Here is a 12,045-nt window from a genome sequence, read left to right on the forward strand (position 1 = left end):
CTTATACTTCTGCTTCCACTTTTGCCACATGAACTCTTCCTCACTCACTGTTTTCACATGCACTCTTACCACGTGGGGCTATCTGGCATGAGGTTTTCACCAGATGCTGTAGCTGGTACCATGCTCTTGGACTTCCAGAACAGTGAGCTAAACAAACCTTTTTTCTTTATAAAGTACCAGCCTTGGATATTCTGTTATAACAACATCAAATGTGCTAAGATGAGATTTAACTATGAAATGAAGTTCCCTTGCAGTCTTTACCTTAAAACAATTTGATTCCATACACTTCCAAAGCTATGAAGAAAAAGTATACAATGAAGAATCAAATATGATATTTATAAATGAAAAATAGCTACAATATTATAAATGTATAGACTTTGTAAATCCATATGCTTATAGCAAACAGAATAGAGTCTTCATGGATATTTATCAAAATATTGTTGCAAATGATCTATAGTTCAATGGTTATATACTGATTATAGATGTTTTATCCTCTTTTATTTGACTATATGTTTAATTTTTACAAATTAACTGTTTTGATTTTAAAAAATATTTTGATTATAAAAACTGAAATGAAATTACAAACTTAAAACTTAAAAAAGTAAACAAGGAATCTTGAAAGACCTTTCTATATCCTAATGCAGAAAATAATCCAGGACATGATTGTATAACAACAAATAAATTTTAAAAAAAGACTTTTTTATAAGAAAGGAAACCAAGTAAGGTTTATGAGAGACTACACTTTTGCAAACTTAGGAGCAAAAGTTGATGGAAATTTGTAAAGTTGACCCACAGAAATGACTTCAGACATACATTTATTGAGTGGCAGGTGGCCACAGGAATGTTATAAAAGCAATTCTTTCACTAAATGACATATTAGGCTACATGACCCTCAAATTCTTTTTAACTATTAGGAATGCCTGAGGGGTGGGAGTGGGGAAAAGGGAAAGGAATTAAATACTAGTGACTGTGCCTCTACTCATAAGAATATAAATCATGTTCATTGTGCTCTGTCTAGTTATCTGGAATATCCACACATGTGCAATGGCTATTAAAAGCAAATGATATTAGCTACAGTAGATATTCAGTATTTCTTAAATTTGTAGTTTTAAAAGCCTTCTGATAAAAGTTATATATTTACAAATATGTAAATTTCACAATCCTATTGATTTTAGTGTTCACAAAACTAAGTCACTGATAACAATCATGCATCTCAAAAACTTAGAAGATTTTTGAATATTTTCACAAGTGAAAAATATTTGCGTAGATGTTACTTTATTTAAACATAACCCAATATATACATGTTATATGTCTAAATTATGTAACATGTAATATGTCTGTATTGTGTAATATATAATATATACATAATATATAAGTGAAACATCACATGGCACTCCATTACTATGTACGATTTTATGTTTTTAGGTATCAGTTAAAAAATAAATTTAATTAATTTTTTAAAAATCTGTCGAAGTGCCAAAAATAATCATAAATAAATAAAAGGAAAAGAAAGAAAACCAGCACTGAAGTATTTTAGAAGTTTCACAGGCACAACCATGCCAGTGTATGCTAACTGACTGATTCTCTTGGTTATATTTATTACTGCCTAATAATGAAACAGCTTAAGGCAGCATTTTCAATCTCGGCACTACTGACATTTGGGTCACATAATTCTAGGTTGAGGGGGGCTATCCTGACCACTGTAGGATATTTAGTAGCAGCTCTGGCCTCTGCCCACTAGACACAGTAGTACCCTTCCTTCCCCCAGTTATGATAACTAAAATGTCTCCAGACACTGCCAAGTGTCCCCTAGGGCACAATTCATCCTTGGTTGAGAAGGGTTATCTTACAGAGCTGGCTAAGCCGTGTTACAGTTCACTGAGTCTATTGTCACAGACACTGGAAGCACTTCCCCTGACAAAAATGTTCATGAGGAGTCCCAGGCCCATCAGGCACACGTCTGCAGGCTCAGAAACTACCTGGAAGGATGCTCCCAGGGTCAACAGAGGTTTTCTCTGAAGGAGAAGTTTACTGTTTTATCTTCTTCTTACAGTTTTCTGTATTGTTTGAATGTTTAATAATGACCATGTATTATAATTACAATCAAGACAAAGTACTTTTTTTTCATGTTTAAAACATTTCTACTTCAAAATCAAACAGCAATAATTTATTTCTTTCATGTTCATGAAACCTCTCAACAATCTATATTTTCTTATTTAATGCCCATAACAACCCCCAGCATAGGCATTGTCTCATCTTAAAGATGAGGAGGAAGAAGCTCTGGAGAGTAAGTCACTCCCAAAGGTCACATACCTGGTCAGTGGCAGGCAAGCTTTTGACCCCCAGTCTTATCAGCCACTTAGGCCACATTAATTTTTAGTGACAAAAATGACTAGCACTTTTTTGGACTAAGCTTGGTGGTTGTTACAGGTCTACTGCCTGCTGAGATCTACTTGGTGTTGAACAAGGAGAACTCTCTCTCCTCAAAATGTTTGATCCAGCCTAAGACTAATGGAGGCCTATCATAAAAACACGGCTGACCAATTGTGGCAGCCTGTGACACAGATTTCAGATGTGATTCCAAGGGAAGCTCTGGACAACGTCAGGGAAGGGGTTGCTGTCATGGAATGTTGCTACTGGCTAAGCCTCTTTCAGAGCAAGGAGGGAGGAGGATTTTCCAAGCCAAATAAACAATAGGCACAGATCTTGGAAGAGACTATACTAGGATTCTTTTGAGAAAAATGAGATGCCTAGTTACCCGATTAGAACCTTTGTGCTAGAGATTAGTAGGAGAAAAAACTGGACCAAAAACAAACAAACAAACAAAAAAACCCCAAAAAACAAAAAGAAGAAGAAAAAGAAAAAGAAAAGAAAGAAGCAGATCTCAATCTGTTAAATTCCTTCAAAAACAACTTTTTCCCTTTCAACAGTTCTGAGGAGCACTACCTAAGAACTACCACTAGAGGGCATGGTTATGCTGAGAGTCTATTTTTAGAATGATCATAAAATATTTATTTACCTGATTCTAATAGAAATTATCTCTTATCCTCAACTTAAAAGGGAAGCAGCTTCCTATCCAAGCATTTGATATGTTTTGTCATTTTGGGATGTTTTATTGAATCCCTGGCAATTTAGTAGCGAGCAGGAAAAAATAAAACCAAAAAAATTAGGATTTCTCCTAATGCATTTATCCAGCAAGGATTCCTCTGAATCATTATGATTTTCCACCAGTCTTTAGAAAAACAATAACATCCTCCCAAATACAAGCTAGGTCACTGAATAGAATAAATATCAAGAAGTTAAAAGTTATCAGCTTTTCTTTCTCCCTATGTACATCAAATTCCAAATGCTCCACTGGCTTTGAAAAGAACAGGATTAGTTTAATCTCATCATACATACTTTGCTTTGGGTATTAAGGATAAAAAGCTTGTCATCTGGTTCCAGTAGTTTGCATGCATAAGCTATGTTGATAGCTGTCTCCTGCTTGTCCCCTGTCAGCATCCAGATCTTGATACCAGCTCTATGAAGGGCCTCTATAGACTCAGGAACTCCCTCTTGCAGACGGTCTTCAATACCAGTAGCACCTAAAAAATAGCCAAAGTACAAGGCTCATAAGAAACTAAGACCAGCTGAAGCTCATCTAGTCTATAATGGAATCCTATATACCATTAACTAAGTCAATCCCGAACTATACAAACTATCCAGAGATCCAAATGAGGTGTGAAGGCCCAGATGAAAGTCATATACAAAGGAATATTTTTGTGAAGAAAGCTTAGGGGATTAATGAGTTTATCAAACTTGTTTTGTTCTCCTTTTTCAGCTAGCTTTCTTATCTGTATATTTAAGGGTTTGATTTAATTATTTACATAATTGACTTTATGTAAATAAAATTTACATAAAATTTTAAGGACAGGCTTTTAAAAAATGTTCTTGTCAATAAAATGCAATGTCTATTTCCAATGCAGTTTCATTATGTAAGTCCAAGATTTCCTTTTCTGAAACAATTGGGGCCATGTGTGTTTTGGATTTCAGAAGGTTTTGGATTTTATAAAGGTAATATGGCACATATGCCCTATTTTGTGATACCTGGTAATCAAGCATATTAATATTTCTACAGGAAAACTTACAAGTTTTCATGCTAATGAGGATAATAAATACTATAAATAGTCTTACATCAAATCAGGCCTGATTTTGCTGTCAAATGAGTTTTGGCATGAAACCCTCAGAGCATTTTTTAGTTTGGAATTGCAGATGAAGAAATATGGACCTATGCTACTTAGAGTGTCTAGAGAAATTACTTAGGAATAGGTATCATTATTATTTTTTTTCCCATTATTCTTTTTGATAGATATTGAGATCATTGTTTTCTCCTAAACAGAGGATTGGAACTCAGAAGATGGTCTCTTAGTGTGATAGTGATTTCATTAGATGCTGGATCTCCATACTCTAAGAGAGTAGTTCTCAAACTTGACTGACCCTTAGAATCAGTTAGGAAGATATTAAAAATTCCAGTGACCAGATCACACACCAGACCAATGAAGTTGGAATCCCTGGGGATAGGATGCAGGCATCAGAACTGTTTAAAACTCTTCAGCTGATTCTAAGACACAATCTGACAGAAGAGGTCTCATCTTTTGTGCAATTTTGGTTGAAATCAGGAAGTTTGAGAAGAGAAACAGATTTTATTAGATCAGTTACAAGTATAGGTAAAGAATAAAGAACACAGAGCCTGAAGCCAGGCAGACCTGAGTTTCATGTTTGGTTAGTTAGTAACTAACTCTGTCAGTAACCAACATGACCTTGAACAAGTCATTAAACTGCTCTGGGCACCATTTCTTCTAAATAAGATGGAAATTTATGGGTGAGAATTTAAAAAGACAACATATTAAGTACCTTATCCAATGCCTGGCAAGAAACTTCAGCTATCTTTTCTTAATCCAGGGTATCTATTTGGCTTTTTATGGATAGATGTTGGATTTTAAATGACCTTCTTAAGAATAACCACACTGATCAAACACTAGTTTATTTCAGGGGAAAATAGAATGGAATGGCTTGGGAGCTGGATAGATATTAGATTGCACAGGACAAGCAGAGCCACAAACATTTATTAAAGTGAAGAAAAAGACACTGGTGAATAATGTTTTGAGAGACAATCCACCTTTTTCAAGATCCTCCACAGGCAACACAGCATGGTCTACTTACCGAGTAATGTTAGTTTGTTCTCCAGCCTCATAGCAGATTCAATTAGTAATTCTTCCCTGTTGTCAATACTGGTTTCAGCTAAAAAATGATTTCTCAGCCACTCTGCATATTCAGTGTCACTCATAACCTACGAGAGGAACAAAACGGGAGCTAGGAGTCAGGCTCTGTGAACTGGTAGATTCTTATCAGATCAAATAGGCCAAATATCACACCATTGGATGGTTCTAGGCATCCCCCCATCCCTGGGTACAGTCACACTAGGTCCACACCTTGACACTGGTGCATCATAATCACACATAATATGCCGCTACACATTCATATGTGTATGTAACATAATTTGGGCAATTTCATTATCCAAGGGCACCCCCTTTTTCTCCCCTCCTTCCTCTCTCTGAACCCTCTCCTCTGCTCTACTGTTCTCCCTTCTATTTTCATGAGAGCCGTCCCCATTCTTCTTTCTTCTCTTTTTTTCTCTTTAGCTTCCACATATGAGAGAAAACTTACGACTTTTTGAGTCTGGCTTATTTCACGTAACACAAAGATGGTTAGTTTCTGTGGTTAATCATTTGCAATGGTTAAAAAAAAAAAAAAAAAAAAAAAAAAAGAGGGACCAAGTGGGTATAGCAAGAAAGTCTTATTCCCAACAAAAATTAAGTGGAATTCTTGGACTTGTCATCAGGGATAAATCCACATTTCAGTTCTTAAAGAATAGGGAAGAGTGGAGGGGGTGAGACAGATTTTCTATCTGCTTATTTTTGCCCACACAGTAATTTGATTTGGGAGAATCTGACATCTATTGGGCTACATTTTTACCACGTGCAGGACTGTTCAACTGAAAAGGTGGAGGGTTAGTTTGACCTTGAACTCTCCATTCTTCCTATAGCTGCATGTAAGATAGGCTTTCAGTTCTTTATGCAGTTGGTTGACTGACTGGTCTACAGATGATCCCATTTTTTCTAACAGAGTTCCCAAGAACTAGAATTTGAGTAAGGAATGAAAGATTCTGGTAATAACATTCCTTGAATAATTTCTTGGGACTCTGTCTTCTTTCTTATTAGTTATATTTTTATTTAGCAAGGATGCATTGTGCTCCAAGATTATTCTCAATCGAGATTAATCGATAATGAGATAACATTTATTACGTTTACTTGGATTTACAGATAAAGGATAAGGAGCACAGAAGGAAAAAAAAATCATCAAGAACCTAATAAGGGAAAAATTAAGGCTGGTCTCTGGCCTCATTCTTTCCAAAGTACTTTTCATGCTATAAGACAAAGGGGACAATATTTATGAAATTCTGAGGGAAAGAAAGTAGGACCCAGGGATTTTCTTTTGCAGAAACTATTTTACACAGAAAGGCACTTGCAGACATATTGCAACATGTGAGCACTCAGAGTCTATAACTTAGGTGCTCTCCTGACAAAACACTTGGAAAACTAACCAGCCAATATATGTGGAATGGAGAGGTTATGTAAAGAGAATCAGTGGTCTGAGAATTTTCTCCAGGACCTAGAATGGGGTTTAAAACATGCGAGTTTTCAGCAAATGATGGCTAAGCTAGGGAAAGAGTGAAAACAGATGGGGTGTGCGAACAGGCTCACCTTCTTTGCTATACATAAAGTGCGTAACCCTCGTTTGGCATAGTCATCCAAGTGTTTCTGGGTTTTCTCCCTTATTATCGTCTGGTGTTTTTCCACATCTGCTCCATCTGAAATAATGGACAAAACGCTAGTGCTTCCACCGGTTGTCCAATCACAGACTTTTAAAAACACCTTGATGCTTAATCCATAAGAAACCAAAGGCATTCTGGTTTTAAATCTCAAATTGTATCTATAAACTGAATCCTTCAGAAAAAAATTTTCTATTGATTCTTTCTTTCTCCTTCATCAGAGGAAAACACCAGGACTTTGATACAAACCCTGTTACCACAGTTCCAGTATTAACAGTAAGAAGGACTAAAATAATGCAAGTTGTCATCTATTCAATCTTACCATTTGCTAGGTATTTGGCCAGAGGGTCTTCACACATATACGGTGTGTCATTAAGTCTCTCAGGAACCTACTAAGAAGGTACCATAATACCCACTTCATTGAAGACTCAGGTGCAGAATAGTTGGGTAACCATATCCAGACACAGCTAATGATGGCATCCAGATTCAAACCCAGGTCTGTAAGTCCCCAAACTTACTTGCTTTGCCACCAAATAGTGGGCAACTTTCCTCTACTTTACCAAGTATGACTGACCCCCAAATAACTACTACTTTGCTTTATAAAAGCTGTGAGAGTGATAGGAATTGTATACCATCCCAGCTCTGTGTGGACCTACCTGGGGAAGTTACTGAGAGCAACTCCATAATTACAGAATCAGCACCCTTTGTATACACCACAACTTGGTTGGAGAGCGGGTGCCGGACCACAACAGACATTCTTTTTCTTACTGAGTCAAAAGGCAGGATATGTAGGAGTTGAAATGTTAATGATCCCAGAGCAGCAAAGTCCACCATAACCTGCTCTGGTGTCCGTGACTGTAAAGTGCATTGGTAAGCCCTGGCAGCATACACCAAGGCTGCTTCATCTGGACTCTCAGCCTCATAACACAGATTGGAGGCCAAGGGCTGTCCAGGGAGAGAATCCACCTTGCCATTTGCAAGCCCTACATCACTGTTTCGTTTTTCAAGTCCCATACAGCAAGCTGAGTTACTGAAGCTCTGGGGGCTCTCACTTATCTGGGAGACCTCTTCCTCCACAGGTGAAGCTGGTCTCATTCGACTGAAGAGAGACAGTCTGCCCACAAAGGCGCTTGGAACTCCAGAAGATGGCTCTTTCCCACTGGTAAGGGATGGTGAACTTGATCTTCGGACAGACAATCTTTGGAAGAGATTTTTAAATTCTTCCAAGGACTTGATGGGCGTTCCACTCAGGGAAGAGAGTCTGATCTAGGAAAGGCAATTTAGGAAGGTCTTACTAATACGGTCAAAGGCAGCTTCCAACAAGGAAGATGTGAGATATCAAAGAGTTACCACTCCTTTAAATGATCAGCAGCTTGCTTCTTACTTACAACTATAGTGAAAAACATGAATAAAAATAAAAGCCACCATGGAAAAGGATGTGCTGAGGGTGATAATGATCTTTTGGGAAGAAATAGGACAACTAATAGCAAAAGATGTAAAATGATAACATTGGGTATACTTATAGTAATTTTTCCAAAAGTTGTAAAATGCTAACATTGGAAATAGAGTAATCTTTCTTAAAGAAATAATTTGAGATACAGAAAATCTATAATCTATATTGGGTGCATCCTAGGAACAACAATTTAAAAGTTAAAAGTGAATTAAGTATTTAATAGTAACAAAACAGAAACACCTTTTTGAAATATTATATAATAATTAAAAATAAAATTTATAAAGAACATGGGGTAATACTGGAAAAGCAATGAAAACAGTATGAAAATGTAATAACAAATGAGTAACATTAAGCATAGTAAAAACACCTGAAGAAAGTAAATTAAAAGGTTAACAAAATTTTTTTTTAACTTTCCACTTTGACTTAAAAAAAAATCAGAATGATAGATAAAGTAACTTAAGGAAGAAGCATCAGAATATGAATTCAAATTTCTATTTTTACAGAACTTTTTCTTATTTGCACCCTGATTTTTGTTAGATCTCTTTTTATTGATGATGAAATTTAGAATATAATACTAATATATAGAAGATCAATTATCTGGATTCTAAAATTTTCTCATTCAGAAATGGCTGGGGGATTAAAAAGGTTTTTTTTTTTGAAAAATTACTAACTTTATGATGATTTGAAGGTCTTATGCTGGTTAACTTTTGAAGTTCTCAGCAAGTCAAAAATTAGAAGAATAAAACCTAATCACAGATGAGGTTTTCATGTTCCACTTAAGTTCTGATTATCTCCTGTTCACTGTTTTCTGCCATACCTCGAGACAATGAACAATATTTCTTAAACAGAAAACACCAAAAGATGCCAAGCATATTTATTAGAAAAAAATGTTCTATGAGGGAAATAAAAAGCACCCAGTGATTTATTCTCTAACTACATAATCACTTTTCAAAAGAGTAACTTCCTAGGAAAACCTTGCAAAAATATAGTTCCTGATCAAATGCAGCTTAATGGGAAATAAATTACTTTTATGTTAAAGCTGACCATCTCTGAAGTTGCCAAAAGAAAATGATGTAACGGAAAATTAAAATTTAATTGGGTTATGCTGCAAATTGAATTTTAAGTGGATGTGTGGAAAGGGGAGATAGTTATACACAAGGATGCTAGCACAGCCAAGTGGTGAATCACCAGCCTTTAACACAAGTTTTTCTTCTTAATTGGAAATAAATTTTCTATTAATTCCAGGCTATAAACAAACTTTAAAAATCGAGCTTTCATAAGAATGGCAGAATCTTGTTTATTATACACATACTGGATTTTAAATCTATTCAGTTAAAACTGACCCAATTAGTACATGAGAAAGATACATTATCAGTAAACATGATAACCCAATAGTTCACACTGTGTCTGAAATACTAGAGATAAAGGATAATGTTGGAGGTCTCAGAAATTTCAGAGCAAGCTTTAATTTGGTACATAAACTAAAGTTATCTCTTACAAACTGTTTTTGTGAGCCTGGGCAAGTTACTCAATGTAATCTATAAAATGGGAAACAGTAGAGTAAGAATACCTAACTCAGAGGACTGTTGGAAGAGTTAAACACATTAATTCTAGTAAATCATTTAGACCATGGTTAAATGCAGGGCAGAAACTCAGTCCTAGGGCTGGGAATATAGCTCAGTTGGTAGAGTGCTTGCCTCACATGTACAAGGCCCTGGGTTTGATCCCCAGCACCACAGAAAAAAAGAAGAAGAAAAAAAAGAGAGAGAGAGAGAGAGAGAGAGAGAGAGAGAGAGAGAGAGAGAATCAGTCCTAAAAAAAAAAAAATTATATTCCTGCTATTATTACATATTATTATTTATTATTATATAACACGACCAGTATAGATGCATGTAAAACCAAATTTTTCTCTGCAGAGATGACCCTTGGTTGCAACAGAGGTTTTACCTTTTGTCGGGGTTGGTTGGGAGCAGAAACCACCACTGTGTTGCAAATTGCCAGGGCAATAAAGAAGTCCATGATGCACAAAGTCTCCAGGGCCGGACTGGGTATGGTCCCGTCTCCTGGGGTAAAAAGCTGAGGAGTAATCTGACTAAATTTGTCCAAAAGCCTGGTATCAGGCACCACATCAGTTTCCTGAAGATTCAATAAGACAATAAGACAAAGAGTAGTCAACAGAAGAAATAATTTTCATAATAAGGATCTAAATGAAGCATGAAATGGGAAGCTAGACTTTTCAAAAAAAAACAAAAACAAAAAAACAGAAAAATAAAAAAACAAAAAGTTAATATGCATATGGAATCATTAAAGTGACAATAGGAAAAGAAAACACATAAAAATATATGGCAACTCCAGACTCTACATTATTAATGGAGACAAACTTGACTATTAACTCAAACTAAATAGCAGATAGAAATAACGATCTTCTACCAAAATCTAGTTGAATTTGTATTTCCTATTTTGAAATGCACTGGGCCAGGTGTTTATTTTACTGTGCCTAGAATTCTACCTTGGCTATTGACTGATCCAAGAATAATTGATGATAATGAATTCTTACTAAAATGAGGTTGTTATTCATTCATTGTTATAGCTTGGATGTGAGGTGTCCCCCAAAAGCTCATGCATGAGACTATGCAAGAAGGTTCAGAGGAGAAATGAATGGGTTGTGAGAGTCTTAATCCAATCAGCAATTTAATTCCCTGAAAGGGAAGAACTGAGTGGTAATTGAAGTGGTCAGGTGTGGCTGGAGGACATGGGAATGAGGATGTAGCTTTGGGGTACAGATATATTTGTATCTGGCAAGAGGTATCTCTCTCTCTGCTCCCTGATCACTGTGATGTGAGCTGCTTCCCTCCACCACCCTCACCCACCATGATATCCAGTCTCACCTCAAGCTCTGAGGAATGGAGTCCGCCTTCAATAGACTAAGACCTCTGAAGTTGTGAGACCTCAGATAAACTTTTCCTCCTTTAAAATTGTTCTGGTCAGATCCTTTAGTCACAGTGGCGACTAAACATGCATTCTTTTTAACAAAATATTTAATTGCTCAATTTACTACTACTGTAAAAACCAGCTCTCCAAAGTAAAGTTTATTGCAAGGAGGCTCACAGATTTATCAGCACATCTCAGTAATATCCTGTAAGACATTAGCAAGGGTTTTTTCAAGAGATTTCTGATTACCAAATATGTTTGGCAACTAAGCCCTCCTCTGAAAAGTTCTTAGAAAGATTTGCTCTATGAAGTTTATTATTGGGGAAGAACACCCCATTTTGTTTCACACAGTGCTTCTCACACTTATTTAAGAGTGCTAGATTTAACAGAAGAATGTTGTAGTAGAAATCTGATTATAATCCAAAAACATATAGTCGACCTTTTCAGAATCTTTGAGCTGAGTGAAAAGGGAGACAGTGTACTCAAAATCAAGGTTTTATGAATGCACTCTGGTGTGGCAAAGGAGTCCTGAATGCTGGTCAGCAAAACACACTGACTTAAGGAAGCCAAGAAAGTGATTTAGAGCAAAGGGTGAAATATGGAAAGGTGGGGTCTTGGACTCAGAAGAGCAGAGCTTGCATTTTATGCTTCAGAATTTGGCAAGAGTTGCATAAGTTTAATAAGAAAAGAGCTTGCACTGTAAATCATATGAATTTGGGATCAGGCATTATCTCCACTACAACCAAATTGGTGACCAGCTTTGAGTTTTATTTTCTCCTCTTCCATATAG

The 12,045-nt window shown here is 36.2% G+C and overlaps 1 protein-coding gene across 1 annotated transcript in view; it reads right to left on the minus strand.

Annotated features, from left to right (window-relative positions):
* Atp10d (ATPase phospholipid transporting 10D (putative)) overlaps nucleotides 1-12,045 on the minus strand; it is a 111,338-nt gene that overhangs the window by 20,642 nt on the left and 78,651 nt on the right. The window contains exons 11-15 of the mRNA XM_047567034.1: nucleotides 10,272-10,460; nucleotides 7,528-8,137; nucleotides 6,804-6,910; nucleotides 5,203-5,329; nucleotides 3,400-3,584 (exon numbers count right to left, since the gene is read on the minus strand). Coding sequence (XP_047422990.1) covers nucleotides 3,400-3,584; nucleotides 5,203-5,329; nucleotides 6,804-6,910; nucleotides 7,528-8,137; nucleotides 10,272-10,460 — 1,218 coding nt within the window. The remainder of the gene's footprint in view (nucleotides 1-3,399; nucleotides 3,585-5,202; nucleotides 5,330-6,803; nucleotides 6,911-7,527; nucleotides 8,138-10,271; nucleotides 10,461-12,045) is intronic.

The sequence above is a fragment of the Sciurus carolinensis genome, chromosome 10, assembly GCF_902686445.1.
Source record: "Sciurus carolinensis chromosome 10, mSciCar1.2, whole genome shotgun sequence".
In the NCBI taxonomy this organism is placed as follows: domain Eukaryota; kingdom Metazoa; phylum Chordata; class Mammalia; order Rodentia; family Sciuridae; genus Sciurus; species Sciurus carolinensis.